A 24679-nucleotide genomic window follows, 5' to 3' on the forward strand; every position below is an offset into this window, starting at 1 on the left:
AACGTTCACTATTTGCAGCTACACAGCTCTGTAAATCAGAATTTTATTGATTTTTGTGCAACTGAATGAAACCCAGAAATGGATGAGATGTAACACGTGATTTCAGATTTTTTGTGTTTGCCCAAGTTGCCGTTTAAAAATAAAAATAGATTGATGTTCCATAATAAGTAAATGATATAAATGTGAACTTTAAAAATTAAGGCTTACTAAAAAAAAAAAATTAAGGCTTACTAATAATGTTACCCATCTTATCTGGTTTTATTTGGGTTTCCCATAAGATTTAATTTGTCGAGAGGATTTTGCTGTTCTAAAATAATAAAAAGAGAAGCCACTGATTGCTAATGACTCCTGCAGTGCTGACAGTCCTTGATGAAGTGTTCTTTGATTATGTGTCAAGATGAATGGAGCAAATCTTTGACAGACACAGACTGTGGCTGGAGAGAGCCCAGCATTAACTGCTGACCTTGCCATCCCAAGTGAGCAGGTGTTGAATGAGCTCAGTTCCCTCTCAGCCCTTCTTTTTCCCTGGTGGGTCATTGGCTCCTGAGTAAGATAGATGCATGCAATAGAAGAGCTGTTAATAGCATTTACTCTGTCTTAATCATTTTTAATCCATTCATATTTCAGTGTCTGAAACTTGGCAGGATGTCAGAAGCCACAATACAGGCAGGGAAATTTTTCTTTGAATAGCGAGGACCAAGTAAAATTGTTTTCCTGATATTTCATTTGTTAAAACACGTAAGAGTGGAATATTCCCGCTTAGATCCCAAATAAATGCCCCCAAAAGATCTTGCCAAAAAGCCCTTCCTGGAGTTTCTTATTATCTTCATTAAAAAAAATGGCAATAAAGTCATTTTATCAAGCTTGCCAAGTATCATAATAAGATATTCCTGGCGTATTAAATTTACTTAATAACTTTGACAGAAGTTGACAGACAAGTGTTGTCTTTCTGACGTCAAACCTGTTGGGAATTTGGATCTTTTAACTCATTACTGATAAGACTTTAACCTCTGCTTGGGCTTGTTGGCCCAGCGTGTTTTTTTTCCTTCTTTCTTCCCAGCTTTATTGAAATATAATTGATACTTTAACAGTGTACAGGTTTAAACTGTACAACATGTTAATTTGATACAAAATGATTCCAACCATAGCATTAGCTAATACTTAGTCCCATCACATAATTACCATGTTTTTGACTTAAAATTTTTTTTTAATTGAAATATAGTTGATTTACAATGTTGTGTTAGTTTCAGGTATACAGCAAATTGATTCAGTTAGACCTAGCTATCTATTCTTTTTTAGATTCTTTTCCCTTATAGGTTATTACAAGATATTGAATATAGTTCCCTGTGCTATACAGTAGGTCCTTGTTGGTTATCTATTTTATGTACAGTAGTGTGTATATTTTAATCCCAAACTCCTAATTTATCCCTCACCCCCACCCCTTTCCCCTTTGGTAACCATAAGTTTGTTTTCTATGCCTATGAGTCTATTTCAGTTTTATAAAAAAGTTCATCTGTATCATTTTTCTAGATTCCACATATAAGCAATATCATATGATATTTGTCTTCGTCTGACTTACTTCAGTTAGTATGATCATCTCTAGGTCCATCCCTGTTACTGAAAATGGCATTATTTCAACTTTTTGATGAACAGGACCCGGCTGTTCCCTTAAATATCTTATATAAAGAATCTGGGGAACCCCAGTAAAATACCAGGAAGACTGAGACACTGATCTCCATTGGGATTTGTCAAATCTGAGGTCACGTGGGCTGGCTTTCAGCGTCTACTGCGATGGATGCGTGGATCTTAAGTCTGTGTGTGGCTACTGAGGATGATTTTGGGGGTGTAGAAGTTCTTGGTAGCGCAACAGCTCCCCAAGTGATAGATTCTGGGTCAGACTTGGGGTTAATAACTTCAGGGTAGCAAGAGGACGGATGCCTGAGAGCACGTTGTCTTCGCCTTCCAAATGGCCTTCCTCTTCTCAGTGCTGGCCTTTCCTGGGCCGAGATGGGTCTTGACTGGAGGGGGAGCCCTTTCTGCCGTTTGAGTTCTTGCTGAGCCCTGGGGTGAGGGCTGGTGGGGCGTGGGGGGGTTGTCCAGGCCATTGTGGGAGAGAAGGCTGAGGGCTCCTAGAGGAGCATTTGGGGCTTGAGTCAGTTGTGTCTTTGAAAAAATTTACCCATTTTGGACTTGTCTGTGGAAGCAATTAGGGAGATCACAGGACCGTTTCTGATTCCTGATTCTGTACAGTGTCTATTCAGAAAAATAGAAAACAGTCAACTGGAACAGGGGATTATTTGAGCACACACAGAGTCCTGTTGTCTCAGAGGCATGCCTTCAGACAATTTGCCTTTTAGTGAAGTTTAAGCCCATGAAAGGAAATAAAAAGTGTTTTATTAGATGGCAAAGAAAGATGGACTAGACTTATGAGACTTTGAGAATTTTGGCTTTTTCTTTGTTAATGCAAACTTTTGGAGAGAGTGACTCTTTATATAATGCAATTTATTTGTACAATGTGGTAATTATCGCGAACAGTTAATAATTATCTTCCACTGGGTAAAATACCAGTGTGCGTATGTGTGCGTGTGTGTTGTGTATCTTTTGTTTAAAGCTAAATATTTCTACTTCTGAAGATGAGTGTACCTCAGGGAGGTAACCAGCTAACATTTATTACGCATCTATTTTGTCCAAGACCTTATGGCAGTTCCTGCTTGCCACAACTGTGGGAGTCAGGCAACATTATTTCCCACCTGAATATGTGGACACTAGAACTTCAAGAGAATTGGTGCCTCACCCAGTATCGTACACCTAGTAGGTAGTGGGGTGGGGATTTGAACCTGCCTATGGCTTCCACAACCATTCTTGCCCTTCTGTAAGAGGCTGACTCATTCACTTTAGGTCTGGCTGGAACCCGGCACAGCTCATTGCGGTTTACGGAATATGTTTACATCCATCACGTCTCTTTTTTTTGTTTGTTTTGTCTTTTTGTGGTACGCGGGCCTCTCACTGTTGTGGCCTCTCCCGTTGCGGAGCACAGGCTCCGGACGCGCAGGCTCAGCGGCCATGGCTCATGGGCCTAGCTGCTCCGTGGCATGTGGGATCTTCCCGGACCGGGGCACGAACCCGTGTCCCCTGCATCGGCAGGCGGACTCTCAACCACTGCGCCACCAGGGAAGCCCCATCACGTCTCTTAAGCGTTGAATCTTGTTTCCTGAAAGCACACAAGGAAAAGCAAGGGATCCGCGAATGTGACCAGTGATGTGTTGTGTGAACAGAGGCAGGAAAAGGACTTACTGAGTGCTGAGTGACAGAGCATGGGTCTTCCTGACCTTGGTATGAAAACAGTTCAAGTTCTTGGTCAGTGAGGAAAATCACTCTTAGTCCAAATTCCTACATAGGCTGATGGGATTGCCCTCTACGATGTGTTGGGATTGCTGAATTCGTTAAAGGGAGAACTGGAGGAAGCTACCAGAAGCTTGCAGTGCATCTGAGAACAACTGTCCCTTTGATCCGCCTTCTCCACCAAGTGTAGTCTGGTTTTAGCCCAGCTAGAACCTACGGGGCAAACTCAGCCTGGATTCCAGAAGACCTGACTGCTTTCTTGCTTAAAGACCATTAGAAGATGTCTGCAGTTTGTTCTGGATTGAATTTTCCTCAAACTGAGCCAACTCCCACCCTGGAGTGAGTTTTTCAGGGTTTTCCTGGGAGCTTAGGGACTGTGGCTACTTCAGACCAGAGGGGACTCTCTGGGCTACATCATCTCTTCTCACTGTCCCTTTAAAATACCTTAAGCCAGTGGTTCTCAAAGGAGTCACCTAGAGAGCTGATAAAGAACACAGAGGCCCGGGCTGGTTGAAGGAGGACGGAACTGGGCCCTCTGTATTTTCACTGAGTTCCCCGGATGGTCCTGATACCACAGTGTGAGAATCACTTCCATGTGTTTTCTTGCCATTGTATTTCTTCCTCACACTATTCTTGGCTTGAACGCTCTCTTCTGTTCTTTTCTGCTGTCCAAATCAAATCTAATTTTCATGCCTAGACCCTCTCCCCACTGTCATCCTTTCAGCTACTATGTTTCTTTTTTTAAAATTAATTAATTAATTTTTGCTGTGTTGGATCTTCGTTTCTGTGCGAGGGCTTTCTCTAGTTGCGGTGAGCGGGGGCCACTCTTCATCGTGGTGCGCGGGCCTGTCAGTATCGCAGCCTCTCTTGTTGCGGAGCACAGGCTCCAGATGCGCAGGCTCAGTAGTTGTGGCACACGGGCCTAGTTGCTCCACGGCATGTGGGATCCTCCCAGACCAGGGCTCGAACCCGTGTTCCCTGCATTAGCAGGCAGACTCTCAACCACTGTGCCACCAGGGAAGCCGGGTTTTTTTTTTTTAAATTGAAGTATAGTTGATTTACAATGTTGTGTTAGTTTTGGGTGTACAGCAAAGTGATTCAGTTATACATATCTATATTCTTTTTCAGATTCTTTTCCATTGTACATTATTACAGGATACTGAATATAGTTCCCTGTGCTATACAGTAGATCCTTGTTGTTTATCTGTCAGCTGCTAAACTTCTTACCATCCAAATGTCCAGTGGTCAGCCAGCTCGGGCACTGTGCTAGGTGTGAGTTTGAGTCCCCAATGTCAAGGCGTTTCCAGCCAAAGAGTTACAATAACAGTAAGAGGAGACGCAAGGTGCTGAGCATCCCACAGAGGAAAGCACCAGCTATGCTGGGGAACGGAGTTTGGCAACCTGGTACAAGAAGGAGCAGGAATGAGTTGGGCAAAGGAGGGAGTGAGACAGCTCTTGTCTTCTAGGTTGTAGGACCAGCACAAGTCAAAGTAGGGGATGACAGCACAGATGATTCAGGGGATTTGAGGTATGTCGATACGTGGGAAAATGTACATGAAGTGTGAATTCTGCTTTTGTGACTCATTCTTTCCTTTACAGAAGGCATCAGTTACATTGTAAAAAAAAAAAAAAATGTTTGTGTGTTGAAAAGTTCAGAAGACGTAAAGTGGTAGAATGTAAAATGTTGAAATCCTCACCAAATTAGACGGTTCCACCTAAAGGGAGGAAGAAAAACAAAAAAACCCAAAACCAGTTGTTTATTTCTTTGTCTCCCTTGCTAGTCTCTAAGCAACTTGAGACTAGGGGACGTTCATCTCTGTGTCCCTAGAATGATCATGGGGCCTGGCATAGAGAATGCAATTAGTGATCAGTGGGTGAACGAATGAGTTTCAGACCCAGGAACTTTGGGCAAGTCCCTTTACCTCTCTGGGCCTCTGCTTCCTCAACTCTAAGTAAAGATTTTATCTTACATTGTGACTGATCATCTATATCCCAGTGGCTTGCTTTTGAGGCCCTGAAGTTCACACGCATGTACCCACTAACTAACAGCCCGGCCAGCTCTGTTCCAGGCCCTGGAGATCCAATTAAAATCCACCAATCAGCCAGTGCTGAATGAGCATGTCATAGGGAAGGCCATGTGCTGGGCACGAGCAGATGTAAGTGTGTGACTCCCCTTACCTTAAGAGAAAGTTTATAGATAAGGTAAATATGTGGAAAGATAAATTGGCTTATGCTAAGTCCCAAAGGACAGAATCAGGCTTGCAAATGTACAGGGTACGAGAGGGGCTGCTCTGAGCAGTTCTATAGCCAGTGTCTTTTGACCACCAGGCACCATCCTCTGTCACCAATGGACCCATATTGCAAGGTATTTTATCTCTCAAATACCCTGGATTCATTAAGAAAATTTTGTTTCTTCCCATGTCTTATCGGCCAATTGGAATTTCAGACCAGCATTGAGAGATCCTGTGTTCTTAAACTGAGTTGATTGAATTCTAGCCAAAAGCAAAGAAACAATGGCAATAATGATAGAATTGTCCTCTCTTGAACATTTGCCTTGTGCCAGACATTATTTCATTTAATTATCATAAGTGTTTAGGAGGGGACTGTTGTAATCTCTGTTGTCAGAGGAGAAGATTAAACTTCAGCTTCGTACTCAAGCTAGTAATTGTCAGAACCAGGACACAGAACCAGACCCAGACCACAGGCTCATGCTCTGACTTGCTGTAGGCCTGTGCCTGTGGCCCGTCCAGGGTAAATATGTGATTTAGGGCAGCATTAGGCAAACTACGGTCCCCTGGGCCAAATCCAGCCACTTGTTTTGGGGTGGCTTATGAGCCAAGACTGGTTTCTTACATTTTTAAGTGGTTCAAAAGCAAAAAAATCAGGAGAAGAATAATGTTTTATGACACGCAAAAATTATATGAAATACAAATTTAATGCTCATAAATAAAGTTTTATTGGAACACAGCTATAGTCGTTAGTGTACTCATTGTCTGTGGCTGATTTCAAATTACAACAGCAGAGCTGTAAGACCTGCAAAACCTAAAATATATACTGTCTGGCCTTTTACAGAAATAGTTTGCCAACCTCTCATTTAGGGCATTCATTAGGCTTTAGGAGATGTTGAAAATCGCCTATTGCCTTGCATTGCTGTCCTCACCCATCGTGGACAGGCTCTGCTGATAATTTTATGATTCTGCATTCTCTTTTCATTGCTAGGATATCAAATAAAAGTGTTTACTTTGTGACATCACTGGCTTAATAGGACCTGCCCTGGGTGATTTACCCAGGTGCCGCTGTATCCAAGGTCTGTTTCTTAGAGAGGACGATGGTATGACCTTGCCTTGAAAAAAAAATTTTTTTTTCTTTTTTTGGTGGTGGTTGTATTTAGGTTATTGTTAAAAGCTGATTGGAGAACAGTTGTCTGGATGTCCCGGTGATGCACTTTTTAATCGAAAGAGAATATTGTAGGCGGAAAAATCTGTATAAGAACTGACCTGTTACTACTACCACTGGTTGTTGAGGCCACCCTGAGACTGTCCTGGCATGTGGGGAGGAGCCAGGCCTGGGTCCTGAGCTCTCATCTTGCTGGCAGTGAGGGGAGTGGGGTTGATGGTGGGTTTGCTGAGAGCATCTTTCTCCTCTGGTGGATGCAGGATGGCCTCAGTGCAGCTCTGGCCGTGATGGGTCACAAGAGACGAGAATGCAGCCAGTCCGAGAATTTCAGCCCAAGTTCCTCTTAACATGCAGCAGAATCCAAGATGCTGTCTTGCCTTTCTCTGCTGTTCTTGCTTCTGTGTTAGCAGAAACACCTCCTGGTTCTGCTTTTTCTTAGTCTTTGTTGTGACAGCTCACCCCTCCCCATGCTTCACCTCTTGAACCCTCCTGTCCCAGCTCTTGCTAGCGGTGATAACGGTAATACTAGCTAATATTTATTGTGCACCCCCTGTATGTTAAGTGCTTCGCATGGATTGTGTCATTTAAGACTTGTCACGGGAATCCTGTGAGGTAAATCCTGTTTAAACCATTTATTTTTTAAGTTATGAGAGTTATCAAACGCACACAGATGAACCCCAGGTACCCCTCTCTCAGGTTCCGTACTTAGCCCTCTTTTGCCCCACCCTTGCCCAGGTAGGTAGTTATTGTAGCTGCTGAAAGGGGCTGAGAAGCTGGCTCAGGTGAGTGCAGCTGGTAGGGCTGGACTCCAGAGTGTCTTCACCCCTGTGCCCTCCCACCCGACAACTGATGTTCGCTGCTGTTTATAGAGCACCTACTATGTGCCACTTAATCCCCGCATCAGGCCTACAGAGTAGATGATAACTTACAGGTGAAAGAGCTCAAGAAGTGAGGTCACTGGCCTCCAGACTCCTTGCTAATTAGTGGCAGTACTAGGATGCAGATCCAGAGCTGAGGCCCTGCCCATTTTCTACCCCAGCCCGTTCTCTGTCCTCCTGTCTTCCTCAGTGCAGTGGGCATCAGTGGGGTGGTGGTTTCGCTTGTGGGAACCTCTGTCTTCAAACCTTGGAAGAACATAAGGTTACTCCAGGATGATTTCTCAGCGGGCGTGGAGAGCTTCTGCTGCAATCACTGCTGGCCCTTGTGGCCTCAGAGATAGTATCTACCATTGACCTTTTGGCAGGCGTTCATAGCTAATGAGAGATCCTTTAGCTTTTGTGGTCAGTTGAAGGCAGAGCTCGCAAAGCTGGCACCTCGAGTCCTGATGTTCAGTCCTCCTCCGGGAGGAAGGGGGAGAGGGGTGGGGGACTGGGGAGCTGGGAAGGCATGGGCTGTGGATGCACGCAGCTGGGGGTGGGGTGGGGAAGGGGAGGATTCTGTGACCAGCTGGCCCTGAACATAGAAGGCACTTGGTAAATGGTGGCTCTTAGCTGTTTTTATCCGTACTCTAAGGTGGATGGGCGGTGCAGGAGGGACTTGGTGGGATTTATGGAGTGGTTTTATTCAGATTCAAGAGTCGGAAGTGAAAATCTTGACTTTCACAATCAACTGAAAGATCAGAGCTCTCTACCCTGGTTTTGCTCCTTTTTGGGGGTGGTAGCATGGGGGAGCAGGTCAGGGGATGAGCGGAGAATTCAGGGACAGGCAAAATGGTCCACTTTATATTCACATTGTGTACAGTATTCACATCTGACGTTGGCGGGAGGTCTCTTCCTAAGAGAGCAGCTTAGAAAGTAAACATTCGTTAATAATTGCAACCCACAAATTTTGCAAACTGCACTTAAGTCAATGGTCAGAAACTCAAATGGTGTCAGGGTGTGTTGGGAACATAAATAAATGGAATAGGCCAAATAATGAAGTCACAGTGCCTCTCGATCTTTTATATGCTCATGTTTGATAGAGAAAATGAACAGTGTGGGTGCCATGTTGCTTGGCAACTGCCATTTTTCCTCTGTGTTGAGGTGACAATACTAGGGAGTAGTGGTAAACTCTAAGCACTTACCCGTGGAAAGGGGGAGCTGATGCTCAGATCCAACTCGTTGCTTAAATGTCTCCAGGTCCTCCCCCTCCCCCCCGCCTCCCCTCCCCCCTCCCCTCCCCTCCCCTCCCCTCCCCCCACCTCCCCTCCCCTCCCCCCACCTCCCCTCCCCCACCTCCCCTCCCCTCCCCCCACCTCCCCTCCCCCACCTCCCCTCCCCTCCCCCCCACCTCCCCCCACCTCCCCTCCCCTCCCCCCCACCTCCCCTCCCCTCCCCTCCCCCCCCTCCCCTCCCCCCCTCCCCTCCCCCTCCCCTCCCCTCCCCTCCCCTCCCCTCCCCCTCCCCTCCCCTCCTCTTCCACTCCCCTCCTCCCTCCTCCTCCCCCTCCTTCCTCCTCTTCTTCTTCTTCTGCTTTTTTCTTTTTTCTTTTTTTTTTTTTTTTGAGGCCTCTCACTGTTGTGGCCTCTCCCGTTGCGGAGCACAGGCTCCGGACGCGCAGGCTCAGCGGCCATGGCTCACGGGCCCAGCCGCTCCGCGGCCCGTGGGATCTTCCCGGATTTGGCACGAACCCGTGTCCCCTGCATCGGCAGGCGGACTCTCAACCAGCGCGCCACCAGGGAAGCCCCCTGCTTTTTTCTGGGAAGCTGAAAATGAGGATTTACAAGATGCTGTCTCCTAATTTAAAAATATTTGCTTAAGATTTTAAGAAACACTGTGGCAAAGCATCATGTTTTATACTATAAATATATATACTCTTTATTTGTCAGTTATATCTCAATAAAGTTGGAAAAAATACAATGGGGAAAATAGGACAGTGTTCTAATGGAGGTGTATTAAAAAAACAACAACACTGTGGAATAAATAAAACATGTCAGTGGGCTAGATTTGGACAGTGGAGCTTCAGTTTAGGACCTTCAGATTTATTGTATGATGTGGAGAAAAGGTTCAGAGAGGGGCCTGGGTTCTGCCGACTCTGATTCTCTCACGAGATGGGAGGTGAGTCCTGCTGGGGAGCCCATGCATTGGTGCTTTAGTCTCAGGGCTGGGTGATCTGGGTTGAGTTGCTGAACCACTCTGGGACTGACTTTCTTCCTCCATGAAGTCAAAGGGGAGGTCGATCACTATTTCACAAACTGTGTTCCTTGAGGTGCCTTGGGGGTTTCTTAAGTGTTTCCTGTGAGTTTCATAGAAAACACACCCCCCTCTCCAACCCCTTCCAATTTGGCTGTGTGCAATTGTAATGAAAACACTTGCCCAAATATGTGTTACACCAAGTTTTAATACATTGGAGAACACCAGTGTCTTAACTTGCTTATGCATCTATTATTATTGAAAATAAGAACAAGGTAACTTGAACTTTAAATGTATAATGAAAAGATTGCTTTTATTCAAGTATACATATATGCACATAGACATACCTACGTAGATATATATGATATGTGGAACTCTATGCATATAGTTCTTTAAGACTCTTTTTGAAAAAAATAGTTCTGCTGCTAAAAATACCCATGGAAACTTCTGGCCTGGGATTTCCAAGGTCATCCTCAACTCTGCATCTCAAAGTTCACATAGCCTCACCAAAATAGTCCCTCTGGTTACTTTTTCCTCTGTGCATTTGAAAGGGAAATGTTCATCATGCCTTCAACTGCCCCAAGAGCCAAGAGATGAGCCACCTGGTCTTTTTAGGGTAATTGTTGCTCATTCCTTCTGTCAAAGCCTCACCTGGCTTTTTGGGGGGCACAAAATTAGGGATTATGCTGACCCTTCTCCGCAGTCCCTTTTGATGACAGTGTCAAGTTCAGAGAGTCATAGCATATATGACTCTGCAAATGAGGCAGAGTCAGCCAGCCCATTCTCACCTTGCTTGGCCCAATGTCTCATGCTGTAGGTACTGCTTGCCATGCTGCCTATTGGTCTGCCTATTCCCTGCCTGTGGACTCTAGGGTGGAAATGGATACCAGGCATTCAGGCTGCCCCACAACGCCTCACCTGTCTTCTGGAAAGTTCCCCATAAAGATGTTTAGTGCCTGGCTTCTGGGTTCAGAGGGAGCGCCCAGCCTTTCTACCGTTTTCGTGATCAATGATTTACCTTTTTATACCAGTTTTAAAGGGAGCTGTTGGGTAATTTTCACATAGGAGATAAATGGAAGGAAGAATGATGGCCTTTCAGAATTGAAATTTGGGCATGCACCGAATCTCATAAAATGCTCTTTGATTTTAAAAATCTCTTGAAGCGGTTCACGTTTTGTTTAATTATGTCAGTGGGTAAAAATAACTATTGTCATATGGTGTGTGGGCTTGGTTTTGGAAGGATAAAGAATCTATTGTTACCCATTGTGTTATTCAGTCGCTTATTACCCAACCCTAAAAACCAAACGTGTATAATAGAAAACCTTAAGCTTTGTCACTTGCTGAGATCCAGGCTCTGTGCTGAAATCCTCAAACTCCGCTTCCTTTGAGAATAGTGCAGAAGCCTCCCTAATTCGGTCAGTTTTAATGGGTGGATGGAACCTGTCCCCAGGGCCCATGTCAGGCAGGGGTTTGTGACGGGCAGCTCCGGAAGTGCCTTTGGGTTCCGTGGTCTCAGCTGAAGTTTGTCCAGCATCCGAGCCAGCTTAGCGCTCCTGGGAGAGGTTTAAGTCAAGAGCTTCAGTCAGGCAGACCTGGGCTGGAAGCGTAGACTTCCTAGCTGTAGGATTCTGGGTCAGGAATTTAACTTTTCCAAGGCTTATTAGTTTCTTCATCTGTAAAATAGGGATCAACACAGTTCCTGCCTCGCGGGTCCTTGTCGTAAGGCCTAAAGGAGTTGATGAATAGAACACCTGTAGTGCAGTGATTGGCCCATAGTTAAGGGCTCAATCAATATTATTACAAGTAGACTCCATTAGCATTAAGTACCCACACAGGATCACTCTCAAACCACCCGTGCCCCTCCCTCTCTGTCCCCCAAACTCACGGGGTGCTTGGCACCCCCTGCTTCTCCAGCTGGCTGGCTCCTGCCTCCATCTCTGCACTGCGCTGTCATTGTCTTTGGTACCGCTCTCGCCCCTGGCTCTCGGTGTCAGAACCACCTTATGTGCCCTGGCATCTTTGGCATCCAGCCCAGGGCCTGGCGCAGTGCAGGACCGCAGGAGATGGCACAAGTGGCTTGGACTGAAAGGGCTTCAGAGCCTGGTGAGCTCCTGGGGCTGGAGTGGTTGCAGAAGGTCATCAGGTGAGCTGACGGGTGGCCACTTAAGAGGTTCAGTGAGGCAGGAGGAAGGCTGTGAGGCTGGGAACATAGGAACCTTGTTTTGTTAGAGCCCCAAGAAAACTCAGACGCGGGGTCTGTATTGCATATATCCTTCCGCCATTTTATACTTGATGAAATGGATGGCTTGGTGAGATCCAAGTCCCTGAGCTCTCAAGCATCAGGGGAAGTGGAACCTAACCCTCTTGATTACCCTGTTGGGCCGTGCCTACCGGATTCACAGGCTCTGCAGTGATGTGACATGAGCTCTGTGCTGTGGCTCTTCCATGTGCCCCTGCAGACCCCTGCCCCCCACCTCCACCCTGCTCTGCCCACTGGGAGGAAGCTGCCCTCTGCGGTCTACACCAGCAGGTGCCCTTGACCTGCAGCTTCCCACTGGGCCAGTCCAGCAGCAGGAAGCCCCCCGTGGAGATGGGGGAGGCAGCCACTCAGCCTGTTCCCTTGTCCTGTCCCACTGCTCCTGCCTCTAGGGTTCTTGCCCAGCTCTTGCCCATTTCCCTTAGCCCCACCCACACCCTTGTAAACAGACCCTTTAAAAATTCTCCTCAGTTACAGTGGTAGAGTGTGTCATCTGTTCCTGCCAGGATCCTGACGAATACTAGCACGTTTTAGAAAGAGTAATCTAGCAGTTCTATTTAATTTTCCACTGTGCATTGAAGGGAGAGACTAGAAGAGAGGCAACCAGGTATGTGGACGAAGGAATAGGGCCTGCTCTTCACAAAGGGCGTCAACTTAGCTTTTGGCCTTTTATATTCAAATGAGGAATTTTAGGTAGAGTTGCAGCAGTACTTTGACAGGACTGAGACAAAGATATACTGCAGCAGATATAACCCTCTTCTGGCTCTTCTTAATTTAAAAAAAATCTTTTTTTTTTTTTGAATTATCACGTGCTAGTAATTAAAAAAAAAATTTTTTTTTCCGGCCACGCCATGCAGCTTGTGGGATCTTAGTTCCCTCACCAGGGATCGAACCCGGGCCCCCTGCAGTGGAAGCACGGAGTCCTAACCACTGGACCGCCTGGGAAGTCCCCTTACTTCTTTTTGGTGTGTGTATTAAGAGCTTCAAGATATAAAAATGGAAATGGTCTGTCTGTATCAGCCCAACAACGAGGCTGTTTTCTGTTAGTTAGGGCTGAGGGTTATGAGGTCTTGCTTTAGGGTGGCCACACGACAGAAGTGGGAAGTCCAAGTGCATTGTACAGCGAAGCATCTTTAGGACATGGCCACTGAGTGTACCCACCAAGGGCGAAGGAAGGGAGGAGTCAGGTTATTCCAGAGTTTATGGACTGGGAAACACGTGTAACGGGGCAGTCACAGAGGTACTTGGGAAGAGAATATGTACAAGTCTGTTTTGGTGCGCATCTAGGAGTAGTGTTCAAAGTGGACCACTGAGGTAACGACTGTAGCTTTGGCCGAGTTGGGATGGCATTGAGGGCAGTGTTAGCAGTTTTCTCTTCTCTGGGCCTGGAGGAAGATTCTTGTGACTGGAGCCACGGTCTCAGGAATGGGGGTGGTTCCCAAAGAGGGGGAGGGAGAGCCTTGGCTCATCAGCATAACCAAAGGAGGTTGTGAAACAGAAACACATCCCTGGGGGAGGGGAGTGATAAACAAGGCTGGAAGTCTTGACAGTGAGGGTCTCTGCTCCTTAGAAAAGAAGAAGACTGCTGTGCAGTGTTGGGTGATCTTGGGCATAGTTAATGCCTGGCCATCTGGTCGACCAATGGGTGGACCATTGTCTGCTGTGCCTGGGGTATCTAGGTAACGGGAAGTCCTTGGCAGAACTGAAGACAGTATTATATTCTTTTTTCGTATGTTGGCATGTCTTCCTCCTAAGACAGTGAGCTTAATCTCTCTTCTCAGTGTTTGCTCCTTTTGCCCAGTTATGGGGCCTGCAGAAGCCTTGGGCCACCTGTGTGGGTGACTTCGCAGGGTGGTAGTGAGAAGATGGGTAAGCTATGAGTACTCCATCTGGGTTTGCATCCCAGGAGAGAAGGCTTTGGGGAATCTTGGCTAGAATGGTTGAGGTCAAGATAGAGGTCAAGACCTGGATTCTGTTTCTGGTGCTTCCTCGCTGGCTCTATGTCCTTGGGTAAGCCACTTACTGTCTGTGCCTCAGTGCCCACCTCTGTAACTGAGTTATTGTTCAACTATTTATACACTTGTAAAGTATGAGTTTCAGATTGCCCATTGGTTTTATCAGTAGGATCTGAGCTTTGGTGTTGTCGTCTGTAAAATAGAGATAAAAATACCTTGCAGAGTTGCTGTGAAGATTCAAAGGTGATGATGGTCGTAATAGCTTAAATAGATCATTTAATTTCATATTCACTGTAACAAAGCAGGTATGATTGTTTATAGATGTAGACACCGAGGGACAGAGAGGTTAAGCTACCTGCCCAAAGTCACACAGCAAGTAAATGGTGGCACTGAATGGTTTCCCCCAGGTGGTCTAGTCCCAGAGCCCAAGATCCCATGAGTCTGTGCTCAGACAAGGTCTGTAGAAAGCCCAGCTCAGTGCCTGGCACACAGTAGGTGCTTAGTAAACTTGAGTTCCTTCCTTTTTATCCTCAGAATGCATTCGGAAATGGAGGTCCCCACAGTGCTTCTGGTAAGGCTGTTCTGCCCACCCCATGTTTTCTAATGTCCAGTTCGGGGTGGGGGTTCATTCCCCCTTCTTCGGCTGTCAAATCCACCTTTCAAAACCTCTCTATATATTACCTTCCTCTTCTCCTCCCTACCCTCCCACCCCAACCTCTTCCTTCCGGAAGCTTCCTTTCCCTCCTCCCTCCCAATGGCGGAGCTTGATAATAAACAGTCACCTACTTACTATCATTTTTTTTAAAAAAATTGAAGTGGAATTCACATAACATAAAATTAACCATTTTAAAGTGTACAGTTCAGTAGCATTTAGTACATTCACAATGTTGTGTAACCACCACCTCTCTCTAGTTTCAGAACATTTTCATCACCCCAAAGAAAATCCAGTACCCATTAACAATCACTCTCCCTTCCCCCTCTTCCTAGCCCCTGGCAACCACTAGTCTGCCTTCTGTTTCTATAGATTTCCTTATTCTGGACATTTCATATACATGGGACGACAATATGTGTGCTTCTGTGTCTGCTTCTTTCATTGAGCATAATGGTTTTGTGGTCCATCTACACTGTAGCATGTATCAGAGTTTCACTCCTTCTTATGGCTGAATAATATTCCATTGTATGTATATACCACATTCTGTTAATCTGCTGTTAGGTTGTTTCCACCTTTTAGCCATTGCGAATAGTGCTTCAGTTGACCTCCACCATCTTTTATGCAATCACTGTCCCCTGTTGCAGTTTGGGCACAGGGGCTGTGGCTTTTGGTGTCCCCTGAGGCCTAGACAGGGTGAGCTCATTCATAACCTCTGATTGCTGGGTCTGTTGAAACCAAGAGGGAGAAGGCTGGGAGCTAGATGTGCCCCTAGCTCTTGGGCCTGGCTCTGCATACTTTATCTGGTTTAATTTCTGCCTAGAGGGAAGTAGAGAGTGGAAAGTGCTGGTTTTTCTCCACCCTGAAGTACTTCTCCCTCCTGTGCCTGGGACAAGTTCATAATAACCAGTTGGGAAATTTCTTAGCTCTGTGACCTGAGGTCTACTCTGACCTCAGCATCCTCATCTGTAAAATGGGGATGATCGTTCTTGTTTCACAGAGTTGTGAGGGTTAAATGGGTTGGAACCTGCGGAATGCTTGCTTCTTTCCCTACCTGGATTTGGAGTTCTGGGTGAGGGACCAGTTGAGGGAAGGCACTTGGAGGAAGGACGATTTTTGTGGAATCCTTCTCGACTAACAACTACCAGTGCCTTTTGGGGTCCTCTTAGAAGGGGAAGAAGCTGAGATAATTCTCATCACCATGTTTAGCTGTCACTGCTGAAAAGTTGTCCCCAACTTCCCTTTTCTGCAGTTAGTTAACTCTGATGCTCAGTGTATGAATCTGTGGAAATTTTCTCCCATTTCACCCCCAGGCCCAACTAGGCTCTGAGCTAACTTCAGGAAGATGAGCTTTCTGTTGATTGTATTCTTTTAAAAAGTACTTATGAGGCATCCTCCATGCCAGTTAACTTGTAGGGTGTTGTTTGCAAGGGTCTTTTTTTTTTTTTTCCTGTGGTCACTGGAAGAGTTTGGGGGCCTGGCAGACCAGGACTTGCCTCCTGGCTTTACCTCTCACTGACCAGCTCTGTAACCCTTGATGACAGATCACTGACCTTTCACTTTTTTTTTAATCTATAAAAATGTGAAAATGAGTCACCTTGCTTTGTGGTTGCTGTAGTGTTCTTTTGGTTGCAAATCTTAGACAACCCAAACAAGAGTAATTAAATAATAAGGGGTATTACATCTCCCCAGGCAAGAAGTCTGGAGGTAGAAAGAGTCTAAAATTGCTTGACTTGGCAGTGCAGGGATCCAGGTGTTTTCTCTCATTCCCCTCATCAGCCATCCTCAGCAGGTGGGTGAGTTCTTCCCTCCTTGTCACATAGTGGCTGCAGCAGCTCCAGGCATCATGGGTAGATCTGCTGAAGTCCAGCGAAGCAGGATGGTGTTTCCTTCCGTCTGATTCCTTTTTATTAGTGAGGAAGCTCTTCCCCAAGAGACCCCTTGCAGACTTCTCTTAGGTGCTCTTGTCCTTCGTTTTAGTCTGCATCCTTTAGGTCCCCTGGGTCCTAAGGCAAGGATTAAACTGCTAATGCTTTATTTGGGAAGTCAAGGCCTAGTGAGGTCAAGATGAGGGAACAGAAGGGGGAGTGAGGCCAAAAAGACATGAAGCCATGTGATGTAGTGTGTTATCCCTCTGGCTACGATTTCATGATGAACCTTGAAAAGATACCAGCTGGTGTGTACGCCTGGCACATAGGGCCTTCTTTGGGAGGGTTGCCAGGAGAAACTGTACCTGGATTTGTCAAAGAAGCACACTGATAATATCGCTTGAAATTAATTTTTAAACCTTCCCTAAGTCCTGGTACATTTCTCGCCAGTTGCTTTACCCTGGAAGGTAGTGTAGCTAGTGGTTTAGGACACAGACTCTGGAGTCAGACTGCCTGGGTTCAGATCCAGGTGCTATAGCTCACCAGCCCAGGAGGGACCTGTGCCTGCCTTTTAGTAATGTTTGGAGGATTAAGTGAGTTAATATCTGAAAGCACTTGGGACGGTGCCTGGCAGAGTCAGTGCTCCGGGCATATGACTTTAATCTTTGGAAACGTGACTTTTTGCCATGACCGTGATTCTCGAACTTTCACCTGTAGAACTCAGAGTCCTTTGACACGTTGTCCTGTGGAGTGACTATCAGCCACTCAATGTTTGCTGAGTCTAGGACTGTAAAGGGCACAGATGGGGACGCACAGACACTCTTCACCTTCATGTGTGCCCTCAGTGAGTGGCACCTACCCGAGGGCATCCTCCATCTGTCCTCCTCTCTCCCTCTGCCACGGCCTCCTGGGACTCGGAGCCTGTCTGCTTTAGCTCTCGGGCTTTAGCACAGCGCTTGACACATGCAGGTGTGCGGGAATCGCTTGTTAATGAGTTGTCAGTACTTTCTGCCTTGAAGTCCTTTTTTACGGACATGTCTTATTTCCCTTACTTTCCTGTAAACAGTTTGAGGACAGGACCCAGATCTTTCCTGTCTTAGGCAACATTTGGTTGGATGGTTGGATGATTGAATGGATTCCAGGTGAGGACACAACATATAGATGCCCAGGCAGAGAGATAATAACATTGCAAAGGGCCAGGACATGCCATCCTAGGGTCATGAGGTTATGTAGTTGAATGTTTTCCAACGAATGGGCAAAAAAAAAGTTTGCTGCCCTGTGCTGCTTAACTAGCAACTGACTCCTCCTTTTTCTCCCTCTCTTGTGGTCCATCCTGGATGACGTGGATTGATGCATAGCATAGATTGAGGGGCAGGGCCTGGAGGGAGGAAGATGAGCTGGAAAAGTTTAGGCCTGAGATGAGGAGGACTTGAGGGTACAGTGCAGTGGTGGGAATGGAAAGTTTGAGAGAGGGGTTGAGTAGGCAAGTATATCAACAGGGCTTCCCGTCCCCCCCGGCTTGCAGGGAGTGAGGAGAGGAAGAGTACTGGATTCCTTTGAGTACTAGTGCCTGGGTCACTGGGAGACAGGACAGAGGCCAGACCCCTCCCCCCCCACCCCCCTTCTGTCCACCTATCTCATGAGATGAAAACTAATGTTGTTCTTATCTTCTCCATTTGATAAATGCAAATTTTCAGGATAAGCGGAAGGAATACTGGCCTGGGTAAATCAGGCTCCTGGGACCTGACTGGCCTTGGCCTTAGCCTTGCTGTGGGACCTTGGACAAGTTTTTCCCTTCTCTGGGCCTTAGGGGTTGCCTCCTCTCCAAAATGAGAGGCTCATTCTTTGCTTCCGTGGCATTTATTGAGTGCCTACTGTGTGTGATAGTCTAGGCACGGACAGAGACGCGGTTTCTGTTCTCGTGGAGTGTACATTTCAGTTGAAGGAGACTGACAGTAACTGAGGTGAATGCCGGGAGAAAACTCACCAGTGATGTGGTGGACAGTGAGTGGGGCTAATTTCCATTGGTTGGTTGGACACGGACTCCGTGAAGAGGTGGCATCTGAGGCCACAGTCTGGGAAGGTCTGGGGGCAGAGTGTTTTTGGAGAAGGGAATCAATACGTAAAGGGTTCAAGGGAGAATCAGCTTCAAGAACATTGTAAAGGGTGTGAGAGGCTATGAGATCAGAGAGGCCACACAGGCTGTAGTTAAGAGGTTGCATTTTATTCTAAGTGTGATGGGAGGTTGGAGGACGCTTTTTTCCACTGGAGTCCCTTTTGATTATTTTCTACTTTATGAGGACCATACTTTGAAATATCCAAAAAGGTGTGTTAACTAAACAACAGAATGAGCAATCTTGAAATATTTTAGGTTTTTAAAGTGTGGGGAAATAATGTATGGCTCGTGATAAATATCTTTGAGGATCCCCAGGGACCTAAAGATGGCAGATTGAGATACGGTCAACTAGACAATCTTTAAGGTCCCTCTGTTTCAAACATTTATTCTTCTCAAAGCTGATTGCCATGTGATTAAAAAAAGAAGATGACTGCCACCTACTGATAGAAGATGAATTTTTGCACAATGAAAATCTCAAACCCGGTGGATTTCTTCTGTCACGCATCTGGCTTTATACCCTCCGTTTCTCGACCTGAAGTGGCTCTGAGGAAGGGGTGATGGGGTGATGGTCCTGCTTTCCTTTCTTTCTGACCCAGAGAATCTCAACTCTTGTTTCGATGTTCGTCTGCCTCAGTGCACAACGTAGCGACAGGAAGGAGTGCTGACCTGGGGAGTTTCACTGGGAAAAAACACTGCCAACAGTTGTCTGGTCTCCATTGTTCGTAGTTGACCCGCGGTTACACTGAATTCCCCTATTCAGTGGCCCTACACCCTAACCCTGGCCAACAGGCCTTTGCCTAATGTATTTAACACCCCGCCCCAGTTATTAAATTCCCAACTGCTTTATTTCTGATTTGCATTTGCCGTGGCTGAATGAATCTACTGACTTCCGTTTTCTTTTTCTGTTACAGATCGTGTGTACAGGTGACTGTAAGTACCACTTCCCATTCCACTCTTATGTTGTTCGCTACTGCCCCCCGATGGACACAGCAACATTAACAGCAACGTGAAAATCACAGAAAATGCTGATTTGCTAAAACTTGCTTAGTTTCCAGTTTTTCTTTAGAAGTGGGGTGAGGGTGAAAACAGCAAGTGAAAGAAAAAGTTTTTTATTTGTGCAATCCTGACAAATAAAAAAATAATTTTTCTATGATTTTTTTTTCTAGCCTACATCTGTAGGTGAGCAAAAAAAACCCACTTAGTTTTCATAATGCAGTATCATTTATATTTATTTCATGTACTGTTATCCCATAATTATTTTCTTGTGTTGCTACATTACCACATGATTTTTAAAATGGTGTACAGGCTTTGCATAACCTTTGGAAAACCAGACGTAGCCTCCTGGATACTTTGCTTCCACGTGGAGGGCTGAATCCCAGTTGCTGGTCCACTGAGGTCCTCCCAGGTCTATAGTAAAATGAGAAAAATAGGGACAGTATAATAAGTCTTTTATGAAACTAAATATACTCAGTTGAAATCACTGTTTATTCTGGGATTATGTCCTTACCAATTTTTTGGATCATAATTCGCTTCTTTAAGAAATAAAATTATTTATTTCTATAAGAAATAAAAGTAAGAGTATATGGTAACTTTTTAATGTACGTTTTTGAAAAAATAAAAACTGGTAGCTTTTGTCTGTCCTCAAAATTCGAGGACTATTTTTTTTTTTCCTGGTTGGTAAAACCTCAAAGTCTGTGAACCATAGAGATAAAATAATTAGAATGCTCTCACAGTGCCATACAAAGGGGGCAGACCTTGCTGAAACCGTCTAATAAAGAAAAGCTCAGTTAATAACAGTCATTATGCAAAGCCTGTGCAAACAATAGAAAGAGGTCTACAATTGCTTTTTCTTCCTTGTTAATCAGTTTGGTAAGTAAACTGGAAGGTTCCTTGTGCAGGCTTGAATCACTGGTGCAAGAGAAGAAAACATCTGTGTGTAGAGGTGATACTGTAAAGTGGGGAAAGGGAGATGAGGGAACTATGATGCGTTTTAAAAATTATAATAAAAAAGTCTGTTGTATGGCTGGTGTACGGTGGGAGATGCCATTTTATTAGCTTGTGTTTCCTTCTTCTTTCCTGTGTTCTAGGCTCCCGCTGCGATCTGCTTGAATTCACATCTACAGCCAGTGAGATTCAATCATCTATCAAGGCAGCAGGAAACTTTTCAGTGATAAACGTAACGGATTTGAGTGGCCAGAGTCAGCAGTTTCTCCGAGCAGACAGTGATGGGAAGACTTCATTTTCAGGGCTGGTTCCTGGGATGCACTATCTTTTCACCTTTTCAAATGGCTCCAGTACCTGCTGCCAAGAAGTGCAGATACGTGAGTGAGGCTTTTCTTTTGGGGATGGATTGTGGGTTTTAGAGAATGTCAGTGTCTTCACGTTTGAGCAGTACTGCGATGGCGTAGTGGTTAAAAGCGCAGACCGAGAATCAGGGTCCCAGGTTCGCTTCCTGGGTCTGTCAGTGTTTCACTGTATGACCTGGGGCTAGTCCTTGGTCCTCTTAGACCTCAGTTTCTTCCTCTTTATTACCAAAAATACATACATATACACACACACATAGTTTTAAAAGATATTTTAAGATGTACTTTGCTGAACTATTGAAAGTTAAGAACTTCCTTTTCTAGGGAATTCCCTGGTGGTCCAGTGGTTAGGACTCCACGCTTTCACTGCTGAGGGTGCAGGTTCAATCCCTGGTTGGGGAACTAAGGTCCTGCAAGCCGTGTGGTACGGCGCAAAAACAAACAAACAAACAAAAAACCCCTGCTTTTTAAAAATCTTTCCCTGTAGAAAGAGAATCCCTGTATGAATCAACAAAATTTCGTTCTTGACGTATTTCTCTTTCTTTAAAATGGCGCCATAGCCTTCTTCAGGAAGTTATTGTGAAGCATAAATGAGAAAATGTGTGCACAGCGCCTGGCGCAGTGCCTGGGACCCAGCCAGCACCCAGAAGAGGACTGCTGCTTCTTCTTGCTGCCCTCACGCTGTGACTGTGCCTATTGTTTTATCATTATCCTCACCACCATCATCACTGCTGATTGCAAATGGTACCACAATGATGACCTGCCAAAGTGCTACTCTGACGCTGTGAACCGGTTACTTTATAAAGAGGAGGTTCAAGTCTGAGGGGCTTTCTGGCATGAAGTTTATTGAATTGTGGGCCACCAGATTCTTCTGTGCCTGGTCCCTTTTCTTTTCTCTTGTTTCCTCTCCTGCCCTTCTTCTTTGATTGGGTTAATGTTTGCATCTCCCAGGTTCCAGGTCAGGCACACTCTCCATGCTGTCATTTGAAGGCCACATGCATGCTGGAGTGGTGTTACCTGTACCACCTTTATTCTTCTGGGATGAGGCCCTGGGTCCTTGAGAAGGGCCTTATTGCCTATGCAATAAGGGTCACTTCTGTTTCTAGTCGTTACTCCTCCATCTAGACTGTAATTAGGATGCATCCATTTGAAGTTTTAGTTACTGTTAATCACCATCATGGCTTCCATTGTGTTAAGATCCTGTACATCTATAATTTGACAGATGATGAAGTGAGGTTCAGAGCAGTGAGATGACTTCGAGTACAATCACATGCTAGTGGCCAGCGGGATTGGACTCTGAGCCCTGATTTGTGAATGTCCAAGTCCAATGACTTTGTTTACGATTTCAGGGTGCCTTAATAATAATCCTTTGTGTTTAAGAGCTGTCAGCAGAGGAACCTGAGACTGCGATGTTTTAAGGGACTAATTCCAGGTCACACAGCTAAGGGGCAGAGCAGTGCCTTACATCCAGGTCTGGATTCCAAGACCAGCTCTTTTCTCTTTATGCCATTCTGTCCTATGCCATCTTTAGGCCAGAGAACTGTGGAGCTTCCTCCTAATATCTGGGTCTGGAAAAAAAGTTATCATATGCTTCTGCGCTGTATATGTCTCTCCAGAAGCAGTGTTTTCTGAGAATCAGGAGATAGACTTATTTTGCGTCACAGGTCTCTTTTATGTCAGCTTCTGTACAGATTTAGCTCCATGTTCAAGTCATGGCCAACAAGGCCACCCTCTGTTATTTTTATCTTTGTTTTACAGCCTTCTGTTTCACTAACACACATGCATACATGTATATATGGGAATCTAAATGTATTTTGTTCGAGGGAAGTCCAGGAGGCAAATAAAGAGAAATGAAATTCTACGGTTGCAAAATTCACTTCTGGAAAGTAGACATACAGAGCAGTCCCTACTCTTACATTTCTTTTCGAAATATAATTTTTTTCTTTCCTTTTTTTGGGAAACAATATTAAAATAGAACCCAGTCCTACAGAAGCCGTTACCATCAGTCCAACCAGTGTGACCCTAACCTGGAAAAACGACACAGCTGGAGTAACGAGTACGATGGAAAATGGGCAGATGAGTCTTGCAAATCAAACAGGTGGTAACAGCACATACTCAAGTCCAGGAAGCGATGGGACTTCAGGAGATACCACATTAGGTAAGACGAGTAGCTCCCAGGAATGATCATGAACCATCCTTCTTGTCCTGTATCCTAGAGCCTTGCCCATTCAAGTTGCCTGCTGGAAAGAGATTGATTTTCATTAACTGTGGAAGACGAGAAAAGATTCTGTATTGTTTCCAGCCCGGGAGTTCAGGTGACAGGATCACTCAGTATTAAGGTCCTGTGTGTTTTGGGATATTTTAGCTACTTCCAACTGTTTGGTTTAAAATTGTTTTCATTATTATTGATTAATACTTACTTTTCTGCTAGGACTTGGGAACGGAGACCTGTTAGAAATGTGTCTTGGGCTTCCCTGGTGGCGCGGTGGTTAAGAATCTGCCTGCGAAGGCAGGGGACACGGGTTTCAGCCCTGGTCTGGGAAGTTCCCACATGCCGCGGAGCAACTAAGCCCGTGTGCCACAACTGCTGAGCCTGCGCTCTAGAGCCCGCGAGCCACAACTACTGAAGCTCGCACACCGCAACGAAGAGTAGCCCCCGCTTGCTGCAACTAAAGAAAGTTTGCCCACAGCAACGAAGACCCAACACAGCCATTAATTAATTAATTGATTGAAAAAAAAAAGAAAAAGAAATGTGTCTTGATGGTGTTGGTAATTACTAGGCTTCTTTTAATCTCCCCAGGGAAGTTGATGCTATACTTATATTCCTGGGAGCTTCTGTTGGGCATGAAAGTTTGATATACTTTATAGAGGAGTATGTGCTTCAAATGAAATAAGAGTCCGGGGACTCTTATTAAGCTTAGATTTTTCTTTAGTTTAGATGTCAGTACCCTGAGCCACCTGTTACAGCTGCAAATTTAGCTTTTTTTTTTTAAGCTGAAAAGAACCAAAAATATAAAAAACAGATGAGACGCTCTTTTTAAGCTGAGAAGAATACACAATTTAAAAAAGAGGTCCTGTGTTGGTTTTCTGATCACACCCTGTGTCGGGTGTGCTCTCATTGGCTGGTGAAGGCTGTGGAAAGCTGACCTCCTGAGCCCATGGTGTGAAGTGACCGCCTGGCACAGCGCCTTCTGCACACAGAGCAGGCCAACGCTAAACCAGTGGTTTTCAACATTTTTTTTTTTTAAGCCTGGAAACTATTTCCTTAAATAAAATCTTGCCCAGATGCCCAGTAAGTAAAAAGAACTGAAGAGAGAGGAGCTACAGGGATGCAGTGTCACAGGTACCTTCAAAAACCTCCTGGAGGTTCTCAGCACAGTTTTAGAGAAAACAGAAACCCACAGTAAAGATTTGCTGTATTGTGAGAGAGAGAGGAAAAGAAGGAGAGGGCAGAGAGGAGATAGAAGAGAATTACGGAGGAAGAAGAAGACAGAATTTAGAAATGCTGATGGGACAACGTGATACAGAATTGGTGACTATAGGAAAGGGGAGGTGGACAGGTGGCCAGAAGCCCGCAGCCCAGGAACCAAGGATCCTTACTCCACCTTAAAGCCCCCAAGGTCAAGGCTGTGTTTATCAGCTCCTGTTTACTGAGCACGTACCATGTGTTTAGCTGTCCTTAA

At 45.4% G+C, this 24679-nt stretch overlaps 1 protein-coding gene across 1 annotated transcript in view; it reads left to right on the plus strand.

Moving 5' to 3' along the window:
- PTPRJ (protein tyrosine phosphatase receptor type J) overlaps positions 1–24679 on the plus strand; it is a 171218-nt gene that overhangs the window by 93599 nt on the left and 52940 nt on the right. The window contains exons 2-4 of the mRNA XM_073808963.1: positions 19605–19623; positions 20781–21014; positions 22972–23154. Coding sequence (XP_073665064.1) covers positions 19605–19623; positions 20781–21014; positions 22972–23154 — 436 coding nt within the window. The remainder of the gene's footprint in view (positions 1–19604; positions 19624–20780; positions 21015–22971; positions 23155–24679) is intronic.

This window comes from Tursiops truncatus, chromosome 8 (genome assembly GCF_011762595.2).
Source record: "Tursiops truncatus isolate mTurTru1 chromosome 8, mTurTru1.mat.Y, whole genome shotgun sequence".
Taxonomy (NCBI): Eukaryota; Metazoa; Chordata; class Mammalia; order Artiodactyla; family Delphinidae; genus Tursiops; species Tursiops truncatus.